Here is a 23,253-nt window from a genome sequence, read left to right on the forward strand (position 1 = left end):
CGATGTGACACCCGGCGGCGAGCGCGACGGGGCGGGGGGGTGACAGCGGGGACCCGATGGGACGGAGGGCTCTGCCCTCGGGGGGGGGGGGGGGGGGGGGGGCACCGGGGGGGCGGCGCGGGGACCGGGAGCAGCGGCACTTTCACGAACTGTCCACGGGAGGCGGGAGAGGCGGCGGCGGAGGAGGAGGAGGAGGAAGGGGGGGCCCCGGCCAGGCTCGCCCAGCCCAGCCCAGCCCGGCCCGGCCCAGCCCGGCCCGCCCCGTCGCTGCCCCGCCCCGCCCTGCCCAGCCCTGCTCCGCCGCTGCAGGCACCGCGGCACCGGCACCGGGCTCCCCTTTATAGGCTCGGCCCGAGGGGGTGGGGGGCGGCGGCGGCCCCAGCCCCGAGGGGGCGGCTCCCCCCCTAAAAACCGGCGGCGGGACGCGCGGCGGGCAGAGGCGCGGCCGGGGGTTCCCGGTGGACCGGCACCGGGACTCGGTGCTCCCGGTGTTCCCGGTGCTCCCGGGGCCGCTGCGGCTCGGCTCGCCCCGCCATGCCCCCCCGGGGGCCGTTCGCCCGGGCCCCGGCTCCGCGCTCCCGGTGCAGCCGCCGCCGCCGCCGCTGCTGCTGCCACCGCCGCCGCCGCTCGCCGTCGCCGTGCCCGCGGCTCTGAGCGCCGCCGCCGTTACCGCCGCGCCGGGAGACCGCGCCCCGCACCGGCACCAAGATGCTCCGCCAAGGTGAGCGCCGCACCGGGAGGGCACCGGGGGCACCGGGGCCGTTCCCGAAGTTTGCCTCCTCGACGAAGTTGGGGCCGCGCCGCCGGGCGAACCCCCCCCCGCCCCCCCCCCCCCCCCGCTACTCGCCGCTGCCGCCGTGCTACCGGCACCCCCCGGGTCCCCGGGGAGCGGCACCGGAGGGAGCGCGGGGAACCGGGGGGGCGCACGCAGCTGGCACCGGGAGCGCGGCGGGTCCCGCAGGCACCGGGCTACGGCGGGCACCGGGAGCGCGGGGGGGGACCGGGGACAGCGGGGATGCACCGGGGAAGAGGGGAGGGGGGGGGCGCACGGCGGGGACCGGAGCGCTGAGTGGGGAGGGGGGGGTGTCCCGGGGGGGTCGGTGTCCGGTGTAAGCCCGGCTCCGTTCCTCGGGAGGGGAACACCGGGCTCGGTGGGGGCACCGGGGGCTCGGCGGGGAAGTTGGGGCGCGTTCTCTTGTGCCCCCCCCCCCCGAGGAGATTTGTGACATCACGCCATTGCCATGGCAACCACTCGGGACATCATAGGGGAGCTTTTTGACATCATACGCGGGGAGATGCCGACCCTCCGGGGGGGTCGGGGGGACCCCGCTTCTCCAGCACCGCCGTGCTTGGGCCAGCCCCGGGGAGGTTGGGGGGGGGGGGCAGCGCTGCCGTACGGCGGGACCCCCCCCCCCCCCAGGACCCCCCGGTCACCGTCCTGCACCCCGGGGAGGGCACAGCACCGGGCCCACCCCGTGGCACTGCCATATATCCAGCAAGGCTCCGGCGCGGTGGCACGGGGTGCGAGCTCCCCGCAGCCCCCCCCCCCCCGGTACCCAAAGGCACCGACCCCAGGAGGGGCTCAGCCCTCGCTGCCCCCCCCCGGGGAGCCCTTTCCCTGCTGGGGTAATGTCACCTTGCGGCTGCGGGGCCTCGCGCTCGAAGGCTCTCCTCTCCGGCTCTGGCTTTGTTCGGCTCCTAAACCCAAGCGGGGCGGGCGAGGAGAGCCCCCCCGAGCCCCCCCCGCCCCGAGCATCCCGCTCGGAGCACCGGGGGGGGGAGGCGAAGCAGCAGCTGTGGTTTTGGGGCCGCGGAGCAGGAGCCCGAGGTGGAGCCGAGCCCTGCGCAGGCTGGCGGCGGGGCTGCTGGAAGGTTTCATCCCACCAGGGGTAGCCTGTTAAGGTCAAGATCTACGGCTTTCATTTCTGGAGCTAGAAAAACAAAATGCAAATGAAGAGCCTCTGGGCTGATCCAAACCCTATTCTTAAAGTTTTTGTCTTGTTAAGCAAGGAAATAGAGTGCCAAATAGGCTTTGTTAAGTGGCAGTCTAATTAATAATTTAAAATCTTGTAGCTGTCTTTCATTAGAATTTATCTGTACATCAACCACAAAATCAGTCAAACACACTCATTTATAAGTTAATGCCAGTCCTGAATAATTCAACAGGCAGTTAGAGGAAGGCCTCCATCCCGCCGAGAGGCTCTCCCTTCCCTGCCCGCTATGGCTGGTGGGCTCTGGGTGGGGGTCCCGGGCCCCCCCATTCACGCCAAGGAAGGGGACGCCATGGGGACAGGGGGACGGCAGCTGCTCGGGAGCGTGGGCACGTGGGGGATTTGGGCACGGGGCCGGGGCCAGACCCCTCGCTGGGGCTCGGAGGTGTCTGGTTTTGTGGTGTCTGAGCAGGTGGCGCTGCCCCTGCCACCCTCATCCTGCTCCTGGGGACCGGGGTTTGTCTTAGGGGTTGGGGACGTGGCACAGCTGGGGGCTGCGGGAGCCCTGTGCGGGTGACATCCCTGGGGGAAGCAGGTCTGTGTGTCTGCTCATGGGGTGACACCCCCTCTGCCACCTCCTGCCTTTTGGGGACGCTCGGGGACCCTCCGGTGTGGCCCAGCAGGATGCCCTGGTGTGCACCGAGCTGCCCCGGTGCCCGTGTGCGCTTTGCAGAGGCGCTGATGGAGCACGGCCAGGGCAGGGCTGCGACACCCGGGGGTATTTTGGGCTTCCTGCCCCACGTGAGCTCCGTCCTGGAGGTGCTGGGCATGGCACAGTGCAAAACACCGCCCCGGCATCGCCGCCAGTGGGCTTTGGGGTGAGTTTTGGCACCGGGACCTCGCGGGTGTCTGGGGGTGGGAGCGTGGGATGCAGCACCAGCGCGAGCCAGGGTGGCGGCGGGGACGGAGCTGCGCCCCAGCGTCCTGCCAGGGGTGGCAACGGCCAGGAGCGCCCCGTGGGAGATGCAGGAGAAGGAGATTTCCAGGCCAAGGATGACACCAAGGTCACGGACAGCCGCGTCTCAGCCCCGGGGCTGGGGCCCTTCAGCTCCCGTCCTGCTGGGCTGCTGCTGCTCCACGGCGGAAAAACCTCCCCTGGGTGGGAGGGAAGGGGCTGGGGGGGCACGGGGCAGGGCTGTGCGGTGCCTTCCTGCAGCAGCTCCCACCCCTGAGACCCTGGCGAGGAGCGGGGGCGAAGGAGATATTTTTTTCCCCCTCCCCACCCCCAGGCACAGGGAGGCTTTGCCCAGGAGCAGCCGCCCTGCGGGGCCGGGCACGGCGCAGGCTGGGCTGCGGTTCCTGCGCCGAGGAGCTGAGAGCCCAGAAACCTTTCTGCTCATAAAAGTTTAATTTCATAAAGAGCTGGGAGGAAGCCACAAGCTCTCTGTGCCCGGCGGAGCGGGGGGCGGCCGGGGGAAGCGCTCAGGACGCGGCCCTGCCTGTCCCTGCGGTGAGGATGGGGGGGGCCAGGGGGGCTCGGGAGGGCGAAGCCGGGCACTGCTGCGATGCTCGTGGCTGCTCGAGACCTGCCTGGGTGGCAAAAGAGCCCGGGGTGCTCGGCGACCTGTTCTGATGGAGCCCCGCAGGGTCCCCGTGGCCCCATCTGCCACGTCCCTGCGTCCCCACGCCCGCTCCCGGGGTGCCCGAGGCCGCGGGTAACGCTCCAGGTGGCCTCGAAAGTGCTGCCCTAGAAACAGCAGCGAACCTGGCGAGGCGATGTAAAAATAGGCATTTTGGGGTGTGATTTCACACCCGCCTCTCCCCAAGGCACCTGGCGGGAGCTGGAGCTGGCGGCATGACCCCGCGGTGCGCTCGGGGCTGTGGCCCCGCGGTTTGCGGGGTGGGGACGGGAGCAGGACGTGGTCACCCCGGGGCCGGGCAGGGAACGGGGCTGCTGCTCACGGGTTCTGGCAGCACGAGGCAAAGCCCCATCTGGAGGTGAAAACCAGGCAGGGAAGCGCAGGGACCTGGGCACGCGGTGGCTGGATGTGGCCAGGGCATCGCTGCAGCCAGGCGTCCTCCAGGAGCAAACCCCAAGAACTAAACAGAGCCACGAGGCCACCACCGCGCGTCCCCGTGCTCGGAGCACCCACGGGTGATGCCGCCGGCTCCCGCGCCCCCTGTCTGCCCGAAGGAGGCTCGAGGAGCCGCCGCCACGCAGCCCAAAACGCGGGCTTTGTTTGCGAAGCGCGATCGCGGGGCTTAGCGGCGCTCGGTGCAAACTGTGGTTATTAACTGCAGATTATGTCTTTAAAAGTGCTTTGGCGGAGCAGCAGGCGGCAGCGGGCTGGCGAGGCGCCGGCAGCGGAGCGATTGTCACGATCGCTTTCCGTCCCGGCGCGGTGGCGAGGTGGGACACACGAGGTGCCACCCCAGCGCCTCCCCTGGCCCCCACCCGAGGAGGCTGGCATCTAATTTAGGAGCAGAGGCAACAAGTTGGGGGGCGGTGGGGGAGAGCTGCGGGCGCGAGGGATGGGGGCACCGCTGGGACGCCGGAGCATCCTCGGAGGACGGCTGCTCCTCCCCTGCTGCTTTGGGGGACGCAGCCCGAGGAGCCCAAGGGAGGGGACAGAGGGGACGTCCCTCCGCCAGCAGCACCCCTGGTGCCGTCCCCGCTCCTGCTGCCGACGCCGGGTCCGATTTCCCAAATTCAGGCGGCGACTATCCCCCGTACCATCCCCGCTTAACGGCATCTCCATGGAAACCCGCAGCCCTGCGCCTGCCGCCCTGCAATCAGAGGGGACACTTTTAGGAATATTATTTTTGCTGATGACAAATGATGGAGGCTCGGCGCTGACGGAGGAACGCCCGCGCCCGGCATCGCTCTGCCCTCCCGAGCAGCCGCCCTTTCTCTTCCGGAGCCGAGGGCTTTGGCACGTGCCGTGCGCCGATCCGGCGCCTGCGGCGGCGCTGCCGGGGGCAGATGCAGGCCAGGCAGATACAGGGGGGGAATCTTCTTTGCTCAGATTAGGATTGTGGGGTTCTTAAGCCGAAAAAGCTCCATTTGGTGCAGAAAGCTCCTTTTCCTTTTTAATAGCACACGTGCCCGGCTGCTGCTTCCCTCCCCGCAGCGGCAGAGCGTTTCGGAGCCAGCCTGGCTTTGGTGAGCGGCGTTTTGTGATGCATCCCACTAGGGCTGTGGCCATCCCAGAGCCTCCAAGGGCCAAAAGCAGCTTGTGTTCCTCCTCTGCTCGTGGCTGGCTGCATGGGATGGTGGTGGATTTTGGCCCCGGAGAGCCCAGGGCACAACGGGCTCGAGTCGCTCCCATCCCGGTGGTGCCACGGGGTGGGCGCAGAGCCGGAGGACGTCGAGGATGCTCCCCGTGCACCCAGCTCCCGGCACTGCTGCTGTGCACGGGGAGGCTGGCAGGGAACACCCATGGGTGGCCGGATCCCGCTCTCTGCCGCGGTTGTTTACCAGGGAGGAGAGGCAGGAGCGAGTTTGGCTGCTGAGCTGTCAGCACTCCGTACGGAGGCAGCCCTGCAAGCGGAGGGGAGGTGCCAGCGCGGCTCCGCCAGCCCCGTGCCGCACTTGGGAGCCGCTTTTATTTCCAGCTGCCTTTGCACCGGGGCTGCCCCCCACTGCTTCGCTCCCCCAAGCTGCTTCCCGCTGGCTGGCACTGGCCGAGGGGTGCAAACCCCTTTTCCCATCCCATCCCCGGTGCTTTTTGGCTCTGCAGGGAGCCCACCGTGGCCCAGATGAGCTCTCATCCGCGAGACCTTCGTGCAGCCAGCTGCAAATCCATGGCACGGCTGGGGGATGCGCTGGCACGGGGACAGATCCCGCTGTGACCCTCGGTGCAAAGCCAGAGGGAGGCAAATGCCATCAGCATCCCCACACCTGGCCCAGCCGCTGCCACCAGCTCCTCTCTGCTGGCTCCTGCCCCCGGAGCCGCCCTGCTTCCAAATCCAGCAGCCAGCAGGGTGCTGGATACGGCCCCGCGCAGCCCCTCTGCCTGGAGCCGGGAGAGGGGCCGGGGCGCTTCCCCCTCGGCGGGGATGCGCCGGGGTGTTTTTGCTAACAAGCCCGGCGTATTATAATTTCAATGGAATTTAAAAAACAAAATAGTCCTCGCACAAATGACTCCGCAGTGCCTCTGCCAGGGCCTAAGATCTGCTGCTATCTATTTTTTAATAATTGAGGGTAATAAATATGTATTTCTTTCTCCTTTTTCTCCGTACTCCGCAGCTTGTCAGCTCCCTGCGTCTCTCCTCTGATCAGACCGCATCTTTGCCGAGCGGGGAGAGGAAAAAAAAAAAAAGAAAGAAAGAAAGGGGAAAAAAAAAAAAAAAAGAAAGATCCTTTAAGCAAAAAGGATTAAAGCCTTGAAAGTAGGTCTGCCCGAGCCGGCTCCGCTTTCCCCTGCTCCCAGCTGCAGCATCCAGGGCGCGGGAGGGCTGGGGCGAGAGGAGCCTGGATGCGGCCCCGCAGGGTGGCCGTGGGTGCAGAGCCCGGGCGGGGAGCGGTGCTGAGCCGGGCAACTTGGGCAAAGCCAGGTTCGAGCCGATTCTGCTTCGGCGGCACATCTTCCCCGACGCTTTATTCCCTCGGGATTCCTTTTTTTTTTCTCTCTCTCTCTCTTTTTTTTATCCAGGGGATGTTTGCACGAGGCCGGGCGCGTTGCGCCTCCCGGCATGCGGGGGCCGGGGGCTGCGGGGACCCCCCCGGTGCCATCCCGGAGCTGCGGCCCCGAAGGCTGCTGCGGGCGCGGGGCGGAGGAGGCGAGCTGGTGTGAAGGAGGAGGCTATTTATAGCTTCCCCTCCGCTTTTGTTCCTTTTCCAGCAGAGCTCCTCTCGAAATAGAAACAGCGCTGGCTGCACGGCCGCTGGACCCGGCCTGGTTGCGGGGGGCCCGGTCCAAGGGGGGCACCCCCATGGAGCCGAGCATCCCCTCCTTGGGATGGGGCTGGGGTGTGCTGGGGGGGGGGGGAGCTGCCCCACTGCAGCCCCTCCTGGTGCTGGTGGTGGCCTCGAACCAAGCTGGGGGTGCTTGGGGGTGCTTTGGGTGGCGATGGGGAATGGCACCCGTGGGTGCGGCGCGCCCGCAGGGTCCGTCCCCGTCTAGCAGCCCAGCCATTGCCTCTGCTCTTCCCCTCCCAGCATCTGAGCGCACCCCCCTTCCCCATCTCTGATCAATATAGCTGGGAAAAAAACAAAACAAAACAAAGTAAATATTTAATACGATCCAGGGAGCCACGGAGAGCGCTCTCCCCCCCCCCCCCCCCCTCTCGTCTGTCTCCTCCGCCAGCCGCTCGCAGCAGCTCCCCGGCCGTAATGAGCCTGAGTGCAGCAGGGATCGATGGCGAAGGCAACCTCGGCGGAGGGGTCAGGCCTCCACCTCCTCCGCCCACGCTGCACCGGAGCCGGGGCTCGCCCCCCCTGCGCCCCCCGCCCCAGCTCGCCCTCCTCTTGCCCTGCTTTTCCTCTCCCGTTTGTCCTCTCGGGCTCCCCGGAGCGAGGAAGGCTCCGCTGCCCATCCCTCGCCCTCCTGCCCTGCGTGGCATGAGTGGTGCTGGGCATTGGCCGTGGGATGGGGGCTTCTTTGGGGGTGCAGGACGGGGCTGGGGTTGGTGCTGGAAGCTGGCGGCTGTGCCAGCACACAGGGAGCAGCTCCTTGGGGATGGGGGCACGGAGCTGGGGGGACTGCGAGCACCCCCAGAGCTGGCACCGGCTTCCTAAATGGTGCTGAAGTGCTGTGGTGTCGGTGGGGTGAGCGGGCGTGCTGCCTCCTCTTCATCATCCTCACCCTCACTGCTGCCTGCCCCGTGGGTGCGTGCCCCCAGGCAGCAATGCTCTGCCCATCCCAAACCATCCCATCCCATCCCATCCTGTCCTAGAGACGTCCCGCTCAGCTGCCCAACGCCACCCTTTGGGTTGCTCCAGGCTCACCCCCGTGCTCCTGTCCATCCCCTGAGCCCTGAAACCTCAGAGGAGGGGAAGCAGCCCTTTGGGACGGGCACAGACCCACCTCCGCAGCCCCATACCCCTCACCTGGATCCCCCAGTGCCCCATGTCCCCTGACACCCCCAGGGACCCCAGCAGTGACCGATGTGCCTCGTCCCTCTGCGCTCTCCGCTCACGCACCCGCTGCCGCTCTGGTGCCAAAGCCAATTGAGGGACATTTGCTAACGGGCTCCTGCCGAGCTGCTGCCGGGGGCAGGCGCAGTGTGTGATTTACACCCAGGACCATGCTCCCCTTGCTCCTGGGCCACAAATCTGGAGCCGCGGGGAGAAGGAGCGGCAGTTCCCGGCCGTGCACCGCGCGTCCCTGGCTGGGCACCCCCAAATCTGCGCCACGGCGCGGCTCCATCCTTCGTCCCTTCGCTCCTCTCCTGCTCCCCGCCACGCTCACGGCTCTGCGCTCCCCCGCTGAATCCTTAAGTGGTTTCGAAGCCCGGCCGTGCGCGGCGGAGCGGGGACCTGTTCGGATTATTAACGTGCGGGGCGGGGGCTTGGGCTGCCTGGCACAGCCCACACCTGCTCCAGCTGGGGCTCCGGTCCCGCAGGGGCGCAAACGTGCCTCGCTGGAGGCAAAGCCCCCGCGAGGAGCATTTGTCTGCCCTCCCCTTCACTGTGCAAATTGGTTTTTTGTTTGTTTTTCCCGTGGAAAAGGCAACCGTGCTTGGTGATGGAGCCGGGGTGCTGCGGCGAGGAGCCCAGCTCGCCAGGCTCGTCCTCCTGGACGAGGAGCATCGTCCCCAGAGACGCCTGGCTTGGGGACCCTGATTGGATTTCAAAGCGGCCAGAGGTGGAAAACAGGCTGGCAGGTGCTCCCCGCTCCCCTGGGGACCTCATCATCTCTCCGAGGTGATGCTCAGCATCTCCTCCCCGCCGGGGCTCCCAGGGCAGGCGAAGGGGAGCAGAGGAACCTAGGGGGGGGACGACAGGGGCTGGGGACAGGCCGGTGGCACGGACCCTGCGTCACAGTTGTGGGCTTGTGGCAAGGTGCCGAGGAAGTTTTGCAGCAGCATTAGAAAATGTTGACATGTTTTTTGAAACAATTTCAGATCTGATATCTGCGCCAGATTGAGTTTGTAACCAGCTTTATTGTTTAAGCCTGCTGGGATTTCATCAAAGGCGTCTGCTGTTTACCCAGAACCATTTCATTGGAGAAAACAGCAAACAGACCTGCATTTCTATCTGATTTCACTTTTTCCTTTTCCTCCTGAATTTAAGTGCTTGTGAAAAGCATGGCTGATAAGGCAGAGCAATGTGGATAAATCCCGAGAACCGGCTCGGCAGAGGCTCCACCAGCTGCTCCGTGTTTATTACCAGACCGCAGGCAGTCGCGGCAGCGGCTCCCAGCCTGGACGAGGCGGTGGCCACGCGGGGACCCTGCTGTCCCCAGCCAGTTTTGGGTCCTGGCTCCTCGGGCTGCGATGGCTGAGGATCCCTGCTGGTGGCTTTGCTGCCGCTTTCAGATTTAAACAACTTTCGATTTAAGCTACAAAGAAGTGAACGTTCAGCCCTGCGCAGGGAGCGGCGGTGACCCAGGCAGGAGATGCGCTCGGTGATACCGCGACAAGCCTCGCCAAAGCAAAGGCAGCCGCGGGAAGCAGATAAAGGTGAAGGAGAGGCGAAATCAGAAAGGGGCCCGGTGTAAATCGCATTCATCCTCCCTGTGACCAGGTCCCGGGGCTGCTGGGGACGCCTGCCCCGCTCTGTGCCGCGCGCGGCCATGCCAGGGGGCTCCAGGGACATGATGGCGAGGAGCTGGGGCTCAAAACGGAGCCCAGAAAGAGGGGGCACCCTTTCCGGTGCTGGTCTCTGGGTGCTCCTCGTGGCCGCCCATCACCAGCATCACTTTTCCCCAGGGTTTGGGCATCTTCCCCTCTTGGGAGCGGCTTGGGTGGCTGTGACACCTTCCCCTGGCCTTTGGGACCAGGATGAGGTGGATACGGGCTCGGTGCCAAGGACTGGCTCCCTTGGCACCACGCAGCAGCCAGGGCTGATGTGATTTTGGGCGATGACGTGCTCCCTGCCAAGTCCCCTGGGCCCCATCAGCATCTCCCGGCCGTCCTGGGGCCGGCAGCTCCCTGCGCCGACACACCGAGGGCTTGTCCATGACATCCATCACACCTGCACGGTGACAATGTAATTTTTATCTGAGGTTGTTTATTTCTCAGACAGAACTACTTGTAAATTCCGAGAAGAATATATATCCCCGCGTGTGACAGATCCAGCACATGGCGATTAATCTGCCCTCTTAAGACCGGAATGCAAAAGTGTCCCAATGTCACTCCTCCATGGGGCTGGAGGCCGTGCGCCCGCTCTCCCTTGGCACAGGGTCCCAACAGCACGCCGAGGTCTCCTCTTCCTCCTCTTCCTCCCTTCGCCCCCTATGCTACCTGTGGTCTCCCTTCGTCAGGGCAGGGCTGGCTCCAGCTCCTCTTTCCGGAGGTTTATGCAAATACATCTTGTTATTATTATTTTTTAATTCCTCGCCGCTGCTGCTCTGTGGCGCCCCAGATACCAGAAGTGCTGAGGCCAGGCGTTTGCACCAGGTCCTGCAGCGCCCACGCCCCCGCTGGCTGCACGGGGAGGATGGAGACAACAAGGGGACACCGGGGATGTCCCGGGGGGGAGAGGGGACAGAAAGCAGCCAGCGGAGCCACGACAGCAGGTGGCAAAGTCCCTTAATGCCACCAGCACCTCCGTAACATGCTGATGAGAAGGGGACCGGTGGGCACAGGTCTGTTGGTGCTCCGGTGGCAGGATCCCGTTGGCAGCATAGGGGCAGGATGGGGAACGGGACATAAATCTTCTCCCCCAGCCCCACCGGCAACACCCCCCGTGCCATAAAGCCGCTTATTTACAGCCGCCTGCTCCGGAGCATCTGGGAAGCGAAGCGCGTCATTTTCCAGAGAGAGCAAAAATGCTGCATATTTCAGTGTCTTTTGAATTTTTTAGGTTTCCCTGAACTGTGCTAATGGGTTGGCGGTGGAAGGGGGGAGGCGGGGGGCCCAGCCCAGCTCCCGGCCTGCTTTGCTGCTCCGCCGCGCGCGGCCATGACTGCATTGCTGCTCTTAAAATATTCAGTGCTGTTGGCCACAATTTCACAGCGGGTCAAAGCGCGCCGAGTTAGCGAGAGGAGGGAAGGTGTGACAACGAGATTAACCCCGGCCCCGCAGCCCCGCCGCGCTCGGCAGGCTGAGCACGCCGCGCTGCGGCCGCCTCGTCCCGGGGGGCAGCGCGAGCCCTTGGGGAGGGGGACGAGCACCCGAAATGCCTCGAGTCGTCCTGTGGATGCGGTGCCATCCAAAACGCAGCGAAGCGGCAGCGGGAGCATCCTTGCTCCTGGCCGGTGCAAAGCTGGAGCTGGCAGTGCCCCGTCCTGCTGGGTGCAGGGCTGAGGATGTCCCTTGGGCATCCCAGACGTGGGTGCTCCTGCACCCCGAGGTGCCACGCGCTGCACAAGCCTTGGTTAATGCTAACGCCGTGCAAAAGAGCAGCGGTTGGGATCCGGAGGGGATTGCGGACGGGGATTTAATAACTCCGCCATCAGCACTGAGCTTGTTCTGCAGTCGCTGGCTTGTCTGCGAGGGCTTAAAGGCGCTCTTGGAGGCAGCTCGGTCTGTGCCACATGTTACAGAGCGGGGCGAGGAGGGAGGGTGCCTGTGGTGCCCAGAGGGCGAACAGGAGCACACCACATCCAGTTACCGTGAGTGTAACACCCAAGGGGAGCAGATCCAGCGTCCCAGCCCAAATCGGGTGGATGCGAGTCCGTATTTCAGCAGTGGAGACCTCCAGCAACAGCCCCGTGCATGGGCAGCGCAGCCTAGAGCTGGGCAAACGCCGCACCAGCAGCTCTGCCAAGGCTTGATCCCGTTCTTGGTCTGTGCTCGCGTGCCACAACCTTGGGGTGATGAAGCTCTTCGTGTGCACAAGCAGGGCTCTGCTTGCAAGACAGTGCTGCATGTGCTGGACGCTCTCTCTTGGATCTCAAGGAGCAGCTGGGAGCACTCAGGGAGGTTACGGGGTGTCCTCCAAAATCGGGGACAGCTCTAGGGACACAACCGGCCCCCGGGTTCAAGGGAGGGCTGATGGCACGGTGGGCATCGCCACCGCATCCAGCCCTCACAAAAGACAAAAGCACGGACCCGTCCTCCATGGGGAAATGCACCCGAAATCTCCTTGCCTTCCAGAAAGCGGGCATGCACGGGCACATTCGTCCCTTTGTCACGTTCAGGGGGGACCAGAGGCTTTTCCCCTCGAGTTGGCTCCGTGGGTCCCCTCCTGCACCCTCAGCCGTTGGAGCTTGGGGCCGGCACCCCAGCACAGCAGGCTGCGAGCCCTAAATCTGCCTTATCCCCACTAACGTCGCGGCAGATGCTCTCATTATCCATTTAAACATATAATCCTCCCCCGAATCCCGCTAAGCTCCTGGCCTCGCTGATACCTCGTGGCGGTGCGTTCCACAGGTTAATTACGCATTTTTAATTAACCACCCAGCAGAGAGTGACCCGGGAATAAGGGATGCGAGGCTCCAACAGCTGGGACCGGGAGGCGAGCAGTCCCCAGGCACAGCACCTTTCTCCCCCAAAATACCAAATACCCGGGTTGCCAGCCCCAGTTCGGGTGCGGATAATTCCCAAATGGAGCAGCCCGGCCCCAAATTGAGCCCTGCCAGGGTCCAGTGCTGCCCTGCAAGTGCTCTCCATCATCTCCAAACGGAGAGCGACCGCGTCGCAGAGCGGGGCCGCCTCGCTCGTACCTGGCTGAGCGCGAGCCGAGGGGGAGGAGGAACGAGGCAGAGAGGGAAAATCACACGTTGTTTTTAAAAGGCGTTTTTGAGTGAATGCTGAATAGGGTTTGGGAAAATTGCCTTAAAGGCCTGTTCTCTGCAGGGACGGAGCTTTTCATGGAGCACAAGTATTTTGAAACTTAATTGCGCATTTGCACGGGCTAGTGTTTTTATTTCTCTGAGGTCTCTGAGGTGGTCTTTGAAGATTGCTGTCTCTCTGTAATGGTTTTCTTTATCTCAAATAAATTCCACACACCTGCGAGGTGGAGCTGCTTGAAAGAAATGATGTTGAAATTGGCTCTCGATTTAATAAATCCGCAAATGAAGCTGGAATGCAGGGAGACGATGCGACCGGCTGCGCGTCCCCCCGCTCCCCACCTTCCCTCTCTCTTCCTCCCTTGCCCCGTCGCATCAGCTCCTTTTAATCCCCTGGGGGAGCCAGGAGGGAGCACAGGGATGCTCTGTGTGCTCGGGGATGCTCCGGCTGCTGCCTCCCTGTGATGCTGCCTCCCCAGAACCGGGGCAGATCCCTCAGCCCCAGCCCTCTCGTGCTGTCCACAGCAAGTGCTGCCTTCGGGCGAGCTCTCCAAGCCCCAAAATGAGTTGCCGGCTCTGCTCTCCATCAGCTCTTGCCTCTGCCCCGCTGATGGACACAGCACCATGAGCCTCCTACCAAGGAGCCAGCCTCTCCTTTGGGTGTCTGCCTCCACGACGCCCCCAAACCCTGATAGCATTTTCTTTTCTGGCCTCGTGTTTTGGGTTTTGGGGATGCTTTGGGGCCAGAAGGCAGCGGGGCGGTGGGAGCTTCGTCCTGCTGCGCTGAGCCACGCCGTGGCTATCCGGCTGGCCGGGCGGGCGATGAGCTCGCGCTCCGCTTCGGAAGCAGGGCAGAGCACCGGGGAAGCGCCTGCGGCACAGTTTGTCAGCTCTGCGCTGTGCCACTGCAGCGCGGAGAAACAAATCCCTTTACGGTCCGGGCAGAGCGCGCTCGGGGCAGTCCCGGCTGTCAGCGGAGAGAAATGGACAGCCGCAGAAGTACACAGACAGGTTAATGGCAGCCGCAGATGCGCTATAGTGCACAATTGGATTTCGCCTCCTCGTTTCTCAAGGAATCAGCATCTCTTTCTTTCTCAGAAACCCGCAGCAGGACTCGCCGAGTCGGGCGGGTTCAAGGCTGGAACCGCAAGAAGGAGCCGAAGCCCCCGGGCGCCTGCGGGTCTGCGAGGAGCCCCGGCCCCTCGGAGCAGCGGCAGTGGGGCGAGGGATGGAGAAGGGCAAAGCGGCGAGCCCCGGCCAGCCAGCTCCTCGCAAGGCTGCTCCGTAAGAGCCCCCAGTCGGGCAGCAAAGGCCTCCAGATGTGAGGCTGCCCGAAGAGGCCACACTGCAAAGCCCAGCTCTGGGTGAAAGCTTGGTGACTTTATTGCATCGCGGCGTTTCCGCACGCTGTTCTTTGGCACCACCAAATTTACTGCCGGGGAGTCAGAAACCAGCACAGCCACACTGCCCTGAGCTGCTGCTGCTGGATCTGGTGCTGGGCTCGGGACCTAACCCAGCCCACGGGGCTGGAGCTGAAGCCTCACGCTTGCTCCCATCCCCGCTGGCATCCCCAGCAGCTCCTGGGCCACCCTCGCTTCCCCAGCCCAAACCTCGCAGCGGCGCACGCTTAATTGTTGACCTTGTAAATGCTTTCACGCACAGCAAGTGCCTTCCCATTTCTCGTCTCTCTTCTTTCTCAGTTGATTGTGTCCCTCCACACTTATCTCCCTGAGTGTCTGTCAAAGTTTTTATGCTGCGCGCATCACCATGGTACCTGAACACCTTGGCAGAGCAGAAAAGTGCGTCCCCATTATGCAAACCCTCCCCAAGTTTTAGTCACGCTCGCTGGTTCACAGTGTCAGTTGGGAAGCGGCACTCCATCTCCTTCTTCCTTGCTTCTCGGACTTATGTAAAACCAGCTTGGGTTCTTCTTAAATTGTAGCTTCCTGGTCCATTTTCTCTTTGTGCTGGGAAAACTGGGCTGGGAGACAATGGGGCGCCTGCTCCCTCTCTCGCTCCAGCAGCAAAGCGCAAGGGCCAGGAGCATCACCCCTTCCCCTTCCCCTTCCCCTTCCCCTTCCCCTTCCCGTTCCCCTTCCCCTTCCAATTCCCCTTCCCCTTCCCTTCCCACCCATCCCTACAGGTTTTCGCTGCCCCCCTGCCCCGCTCCCCACGGCACCACAGCCGCACCAGCCCCAAACCCTCACGCAAACACCAACTTCATCCCATCCCGACGCCTTAACGGAGCCACACGGCCGTTCGGCGGTGTTTTAGGAAACCCAGTCCCCATGAAGCTGTCTCCGTTCATCGCCGGGCAGGAGCCGACAGGGCAGGCTGCCGAGGGCTCGGTATTGATAGCGACAGCTCTTCTTGCCGCCTGCGACATCGGCTGTGCCCCGTGATTGAATTACGGGGCTGTAATCCGCCTCTCTGCCGGTTGCGGTCCGTGCTGCGCGAGGCTCAGATGGTGAACTTGAGCACCATAATTTAATCAGGAGCAGGCAGGCAGCGCGCTCGGATAGCCGTCGGGATCGCTCGCCTTCTCCCCACCTCGCGATGCGCTGATTTGTGCCCGGGCGCTCGGGCGATGCCCGGATCCTGCCTGGCTGTTCTGCTCCCTCCGAAGGGTCTGCGGGAGCACGGTGTTTTTTATCCTAGAGCAGGAATTCAGCGTTTTCAGCTCTTGGAGAGACCTCGGAGCAGCATCAGGGCCATAGGGGCGACGATGGGTTTGGTGCTTGTTGCAGCCAGTGCTACCCATCGTTGCCCTGTGCCTTCGTTTCAGTCGGGATGTGTTGGGGAGCAGAGGGACCCCATCCTGCACGTTTGTTCTCCACGTTTGCTCACCAGCGACGAGTTAAAAGTCGCAATTTGCAAAGAGCTCGCAACGAGGAGGTTCACTGGGAAGAGCAAGGCGCTAAATGAAACCCAAAAGGTTACCCCGATAAAAGCCGAAAAAAGCGGCTGACATCGCTTTCCTGGGAGCTGGGGGATGAGGTTGGTGAGCACGCAAGGTGTGCAGGAAGGGAGGGATGGAAGGAAGGAGGAGAGGTGCTGGGCAGCTGGCAGAGGCATCTCGTGCGGCAGCAATCCGCACGGCACCTGGCAGAGAAGCGGCTGCTCCGCGCCCTCGCCGGGAGAGCGACAGCACGAGAAAATTTTGCAGCAATTTCTTTGTAAATTCACTGGGACGAGGCGAACGGGAGCTCAGCACTTAGCAGAGGGGAAAATATCGCAGGGGAATCGAAGCAGGAGCAGGGGGGTGGGCAGGCCAGGAGGGCGCTCAGCCAAGTACCAAGCTGGGAGCATCACAGGGCCAAACCCTGCAGCCCCTGGTGCTGCTTGCAGGGGAATGCCACTCTCTCCATGCTCACACAGGGAGGGTTTTTGGGGAGCAGCTCGTGGTGGAGATGCAGACCAAGGGCTCTACGCAACGCTGCACCTGGAAAACTTGAATTTCATAGCATTGCTGTGAAATATTGCGAATATTTCAGCGGGAGGTGGGGGCAGCGTGGCAGGGCCGGGCAGGGGGACCTGTCGGTCCCCGCTCCCCCTGCCTGCCTTCTGAGCAGGGGTGTTTAAACGCCTTTTATGTTGTGCCTCGACTGATGAAAGGCCCGAAAATGGGACTAACAAAGACGAGTTGTACTTCAGAACAAAAGAGCATGAAAGCAGCAGATGCTGTCACAGGAATAAATTGTATCAACAGCGATCAGATGGGAAGTGAGGAGTCAGAATGGAGGTGCTCCCTCTTTCCCGTTTCCAGCGAAAATGTCTGGGTCCATGAATTTAGCTGGAATCAGGTAGGATGAAAGGCTGTGCCTGACAAGGCATTTCAAAGCTTCCGGGAGCCTCTGGAGAAGATGTGGCCACTTGGACGGGGAATTGGAGCCCCTCAGTTTTAATGAGCATCTCAGTCGCCTTCCTTTATCCTCGTGCCAAGATCTTCCCTTTCTTTCCTTTTTTTTTCCTGTTTCTTTTTTTATTCTTTTTTTTTTTTTGAAGAGCACAAAACTATTTCTGCTGCTTGCAATTTGTTTTAACTTTGCGAAATGTGTATTTAAGCAACACGACGGGAGGAAGCTGAGGGTAAAAGGCTTGCTGCATCCCGGCGTGCCGCTTGCTGCCTCAGATTCCTCCCCGTGGCGCTGGGAAAGGCTCAGCACCGCCAGCCCTCAGCCAGGTGTGACGGTGGCACTGGCGTGGCTGCAGCCCTTGAGCCCTCCCCGACAGCCCTGGGAGCGCAGCGAGGCTCCTTGGGGGCAGGGCTGTGTATTTTAGGAAAGCTGCGGCTGAGCATCAGTGAGCAGTGCTGATTTCCCGAAGGCTGAGCCTCCCCCCCTGCCCAGTCCCAGGAGGATGCTGGCAAACTGGGAGGGGGAGGAAGGGATGTTTGCTCATCTCATGGGGAGCAGGATTGCTTCCGGAAGCTGTCGGAAGGGAAATGTCCCTTTCATTACGCTGCAAGCAGACACGAAGCAGCACACGAGGCCACCCTGCATCCCCACCGCTGCCACTTCTGCTGACTCAGCACCTCCGAAAACCGGGCATCCCTGCACCCACAGCACCCCCACCCAGCCCCAGCCGCTTCCCCGGCACAGACACGGTGCACGCTCTCACCGCCCGGCCGTGCCCCCTTGTCTCCAGACGGAGATATTTCTCCCCAGCGGTCTTCCTAATGCGAGCTTTAGGCTGTCTGCCTCAGCCTGCCCGTCTCCAGCAGGCACAGCTGCTCCTGGAGAGGCTCCGGTATCACCGGCACCACGGTGCACGCGTGCCAACGCACATGTTCACCGCTCCCCGCCGCTTCCTTCTTGGGCTGCAGCTGCGGGTTTTTTTCATTACATCCCCGATACATCCACCTGCTCTTTGGGGAAACGGATTGCAGAGGCTCCGACGCCCGACTTGCACACGATGCCCTATTGCTAGCGCGGACGCGTGCCGCCGCGGATGGCTTTGCGCCGCTCCCAGCTCTCCATATGTCTCGCAGTAACCGTTATTACCTAGCAAAGAAGGGATCGTAACGGGATTTGTAATGGCTTACCGAGGAACAGGCTCTGATTAGCTCGAAGGGAAGGGGCTGAAGTCACGTGCGGGGCGTGCGGGGCCCCCGAGCCACAGCAGCCGCCGCTGCCTGGCCAGCAGGGTCCTGGTCTGCATCCACCGGGAGCCCCGCCAGGCTCAGGGGACACTGAGCCATCAGCTTGGCTTTTCCATTTGGTCCTAAGGCGGTACAAAATCACCAGAGCCAGCGCTCCCCGGTGCACGTTAGGGGACTTTGGTTTCAAAGCCCCCAAATCGCCCACCCCGTTCGGTTCCCTGACCCAGCCCCAAAGCATGCGCCACCTCTCAGCAGCCTTCAGCGGCTGCGGTTTCTCTCCCAGCTGCTACAAGGACCGACTGTCACCCCAGTCCCTCCTCCCCGCGGTGACAGGATGGCACGCGGGCTCTAATTAATAGAAATTAGACCGCCGAGACCTTGCAGCCCCCACCCCGTAATTGCTCGGCCTTGCTGCGTTCAAGGAGCAGAGATCGGCAGCGATCTCACCAGCCGCCGGCGATGGCGACGCATCCCGTTAACAAGTTATTTTTATGAAGCTTTTAATGCAGCAATAGCGGGCGTTCACGTGGTGCTGGGAGTGCTCAGCACCTCCAACGAGCCTGCTCCCGGGGTGACGTGTGCTGGGGGAGCGGCGAGGCCGGGATCCGGCCCGGATGCTGGGCAGAGGCGCAGTGGGGCTATTCACACCGCCGTGCTTTTATCGCTCTGCTTTTCGCGAGCTTTCTGTGTGCTGGTAAAAAGTTGAGCGCGAAGCAGGAGGGGTCTCGTACAGCCCGCGCCGCCACGCACCTCCCCTGGGGACGGCTTCGGTGTCACGCACCTCGCCCCGAGGTGGGGGGGACCAAAGGCCCAGGAATGGAGCTGTTGCGCCCCTTTAGGGGTTGGGAGAGAGAGACCTGAGGCTGGCCAGCTCCAAATGACGCAATGGCTTTATTTTTGTGGGAAGAAAATGTGACAGAGCTGGCCGCTTTGATGCCCGCCTGCCAGTCTCCTTCCCCCCTGCTGCAGGCAGGATTATGTGCTGCTGAATGGGGAAGAAGGCGCATCGCGGGCTCCAATTTGCCCTCTTCTCCACAAAACGCAAGGACACGCAGTAAATGTGAAATGCAGAAAAGACTGAAAAGGGATGAAAGGCAGTGGCCGCGATGCGGTGCGTAATTGGCTCGCGGAGCTCGGTGGCACAGGACGCGGCTGAGGTCGGGATCACGCGTTTGTAGGGACGAAGCTCGCCCTATTAGCTATGCCAGCATAAAAACCCCGCAGAAGGGCTGTTCTCCTCTTTGTGCCTCCATTTGGTGACATCCAGGTGAGGCTCTGCCCTGCAGAAAATCCAGCACATCCCCAAGGCCCCGCTGCCGGGGATGGGGAGCAGGCAGTGGGCAGCAGAGAGAGGGCCTGGAAGCGGGGCAGCTGTCGCTTTGCTCCTAGATCTCATGTTTGCTCTCTTCTGGCTGCGTTTCCAGTCCTAAGGAAAGCCTTCGCGGGTCCTAGCCAGCTGCTGGCAAGGGGAAGGAGCGGGTGAATCTGCTTTCTCCACGCATTAGTTTGTTCGGCGTTTGATACTGAGCTGGCTCGTGCTAATCTTGGGTGGTTTTTGTCATTTCATCTGCAATTGTTTCACTGTAAAGCACCTCAGAGATCTTGGTAGCCGCTGTTTTACAAAGGATACCGTCCTTATTATGCCTGTGAATGAACTATTTTGCATTTCTGTGAATGGGAAAGAAACTTGTCACCTCAGGACAAAAAGGGAGTGGAAGCATCTGATGATCCCCTGAGAGCCTCAGACAATCCACTAAGCTTAAGTCATCCTCTTCTATTTCTCTCTCCTTGGGGGCAATTGGAATTATCAGTCCCTTCTCAAGGACCTGAAGAGCTCCCTGGCCTCTGCCAATTCCCGTCCTGGCTCTTGGCTGCCGGCGCTGCCGCCGTGGCCCGATCCTGCAGGGTGTCGGGGTGGCAGCACCAGGGCCGAAGATCCTGCAGGAGCCGTACCTGCAGGATGCTCGTGGCATCCTCTGTGCTGTTCAGGCCTGGAGGAGCAGAAGTATCATGGTTTGTAGTGACATCTCCAAGCACAGCAGGACCCAGCGGCTCTGTCACCCATCCACAAACCCAAGGATGCCGCTTCCCTCCCATGCATCAGCGGGAAGATCCAAGCAGGACCTTCGTACCCGATGGGACAAGGCACGGGAGCACAAAAAGATCTCCAGCAGTAGGATTTCAATCACCCTCCCTCCCACAAACGTGGTGGTTTTACCTCCGTGCCGAGACACCAGGTCGGTGGTAGCACCCGAGCCTCGAACCGAATCCACTCCCGGTGCTCGGGGGGCATTGCTGCAGCGGGAGCAGCACGGCAAAGTGGGGTTAAGTAGGGCGGATTACACGGGGAAAACACGCTCTACATTCCCTCTGCTTCTGCACAGATCCGTCCTGAAGTGAGCATTTAAATTAAACAAGTTTTTAGATCCGAGCTTCCAATCCCACAGCCGCTCCCACCGCTGGCTTCTGCTCTTCCCCCTTTCCTTCAGCCCGAGCAGAGCGGGGCGGAGATGCAGCCGCCAAGAGGAGTGCTAATTAAACAGGGACTTCCATATTAGGGTACAAATCCTCTGGACCTGCACAAACCCTGCCAATTTCTGTATTTATTTATTATTTTTCACTGCAATTGTAATTTCCAGCGGTGCCTCCAGCACTGGGAGAGAGTTCAGGGGCTGCTCTCGGAGAGGATTAGCGTGCTGGAAGCATTATTGCTTTCCTTCGCTGTGAATTCAGGAGCGATTCCCTGATGGCTGCACTCTATATAGAAGTGAATCGGTGCTAATTTGTTTTTGAGGATCACACATCCACCAACACGTGAAAGACAATCCTGCCTCTCGATGTATATTTCGAGTTGGTGCTACAGCAAACAACAGAAAATAAGAAAGCAAACGAAGCCAGACCTCCCTCGCCCGGAAAGCGGGAGCTGGAAAAGAGCGGACATTTGGTTTTTTTTTTTTGAGCTCCTGCAGCCCCTGCCGGGAGCCTTGGTTTGGCTCCGCTGCCCATGGTGGATGGCAGGGGGAGCAGAGCAGCGCGAGCTCAAGCATCCCTGGCTGGTACAGCTCTTCTGCAGGCACAGAAAGCCTAAGGGACGCCGCGTCGGACAGGATGTCAAAGAGACTGAGCATAAAAGGCTCCCTTCTCAGCAACCAGCTTCTTTTTTTTTTTTTTTTCCCTTTTAAATCATCCTCGGGTTTAACTGCGAGAGAGGGATAAATGAACTAATTGAATCTGCAGCAGCCCAGGGGCCGCACACCTGGCGGGCGAGCAGCCGCCCCGCCACCCTCGTCCCTCTCTTTGTCTGCGTGATTCAGAGGGACGCGGTCCGCAGGGAGGGATCAGCCCCGGCTGAAATGGAAGACAAAGCTATTGTTTCAAACAGAGTTATTGATTTTTACATTATTACACTATGAAATTTATGGTCTGGTTTCAAACTGCAATAGGAGTTAATGACCATGATCCAGAAACTTCCAGGTGACCTTGGCCTTGACTTTGGTGGAGGAAGGGGAATAGCTCCAGATACCGGGTCAGCAAATGTACAACAAATCTGCGACGTCCTAAAGGACTTGATTTTCGGGTGCCTCTGCCCCCAGCTCTGCCCTGAGCTTCGGCTCGCAGCACACTCCAGGCTGGCTGACAGCAGTGATGGAGGTGGCGATAGCTGGACCTCCTCAGCTCCAGACAACGCTTCTGCTCTTAGGCAACACCTTTCTCCTCCTGAACCCCCTGGCCAGAAGCACCGTGATGTTCTCATTGCTCCTGAGCACGCTTCTCCATCCTCCACCGCCCACCCAACGCAGCCAGGCTGATGAAGGCTTTGCTGTGCTCGGCCACTGCTGGAGAAATGAAAACCACTGGGCTCCGAGGTGGCCAAAAAGCACCAGGGATGGGAGGGAACACAGCACAGGACGAGAGGAACCCTGTCAGTGGGGGTCGGGGTGGCTAACAGAGGTTTGCACCCACTAGCCCAGTAAGTACTGGTGTTACAGCGAGTGTGTAAGGGCTGCAGCATCCCCAGACTAAAGCCTTTCCCTGGTTTTGCTTTAAAAGATGCCTCCGAAAGCATCTTCTGGCAGCAGCCCCTTCCCGAAGCTTTCCCTAGCAATATTCCCTCCAAATTTTCTTGCATGAGTCTTCCCCTGGGAACAGCCTCTCCACTCGCCAGCACAAGGACGCAGTTTCCAGCTGCTGCGGGAGGGTTTCTTCTCGCCGTGCCTTCTCGCTGGAATATCCCTGACGCCGCACCCCCAGCTAAAGTCGTGTGAAGCCAGTAGCCTCCAAGCTCATCTTCTGCCTCGGAGGTCATAATTGCCATTAAATCACAGCTTGCCTAACCAAATTATGCAAAACCGAAATTATCTCCAATGATTTTTATGTTGCTGAAATGTTCCAGAACTGCCGGGGTGATGACTGGGGGATTGGGAGCAGCTGTCACTCCATCAGAAACCATAACTCCAAACAGCTGGGATCTGTCAGTTATTTATGACACCGTTTGGAAAAAAAATAAAATAAAAAAAAGTGATGAAGGTGGATGGGTGGTTGCAGCTCGAGAGGCAGCTCTCGTGCCGTGTCCGGCGGCTGGTGCTGCAGGGAGCGGGGGCTCCGAGGATGCCCCAGCGGTGTGGGGCGCGAGGCGAGCACCAAGAAGGCTTTGCACAGAAGCTGAAAGCAAACTGCTGCTCACTGGGGAATTTGGCCTTCGTGACAGTCAGGGCAGGCTTGTTTATTTTAGCCTCTGTGCCGCAACGGGAGCAGGGGGAGAGAGGGAAAAAAAAAAAAAAAGGCAGCTCCTAACCACGGGTCTGACACTGCTTTGTCAAACCGTCCCAGATCTGAAGTTGAGCTCTTGGCTTGCACCCAGTGGCTGTCTCTGCTCAGGCCTTGCCTTTCATCGTCCTTCAGCTGGCATATGAAATTGTGACCATTCGAGGCTCCTTTTCCTCCCTAAAACAACAGTTTCTCTCTGTCGTGGCGTGAACATCCCATTCCAAGTTCATTCCCAAGTTTCAAAGCGTATTTTCCCGTGGGGTCGCGGCTGTGTCTGTGTGCCTGAGTTCACTCGGGGCTGATTTAGAAAGGCTCCTTTGATAGGTACGGGGTGTGAATGGGGCAGGAAGATCTCTCTCTGTAGCTGGTTGATAGCTAAGGGCAGTGTTGCACCAGGTGCGAATTTGGCCTCAGAAGAGTGTGAGTGATGAGCAGGCTCCTGCCTTTTTGATAACACAGACTGCGAGCAGAAGCCAGATGCTTTGTCCCCACTTGTAGCTTGCTCTGGTTAAGTATTATTATTTATATTATGTAGCAGCTATACATAGTGTTTTATGGCAGTAAAGATCCATAAATCAGCAGCCAGAAGACGAGGGCTTTGCTCTAAAGAGCT

The 23,253-nt window shown here is 61.2% G+C and overlaps 1 protein-coding gene and 1 long non-coding RNA gene across 3 annotated transcripts in view; one reads left to right on the forward strand and one right to left on the reverse strand.

Annotated features, from left to right (window-relative positions):
- The window catches only part of RTN4RL1 (reticulon 4 receptor like 1), a 31,546-nt gene that overhangs the window by 1,929 nt on the left and 6,364 nt on the right, over positions 1-23,253 (forward strand). The window contains exon 1 of one of the 2 annotated variants that reach the window (XM_080562840.1): positions 120-721. The exons of the other annotated variant lie outside the window; for it this stretch is intronic. Within the exon in view, the coding sequence (XP_080418966.1) occupies positions 709-721 (13 nt within the window). The 5' untranslated portion in view covers positions 120-708. Of the gene's footprint in view, positions 1-119; positions 722-23,253 lie in introns of those variants that run through there. 2 annotated transcript variants of the gene reach the window in all.
- LOC308180738 lies at positions 4,959-21,191 on the reverse strand. Its single transcript, XR_013941171.1, has 2 exons — positions 20,092-21,191; positions 4,959-19,864 (listed from the first exon to the last, which is right to left on the reverse strand). It is a non-coding gene; the product is annotated as an uncharacterized lncRNA (long non-coding RNA).

This window comes from Anser brachyrhynchus (genome assembly GCF_964034855.1).
Source record: "Anser brachyrhynchus genome assembly, chromosome: 20".
Classification (NCBI taxonomy): Eukaryota; Metazoa; Chordata; class Aves; order Anseriformes; family Anatidae; genus Anser; species Anser brachyrhynchus.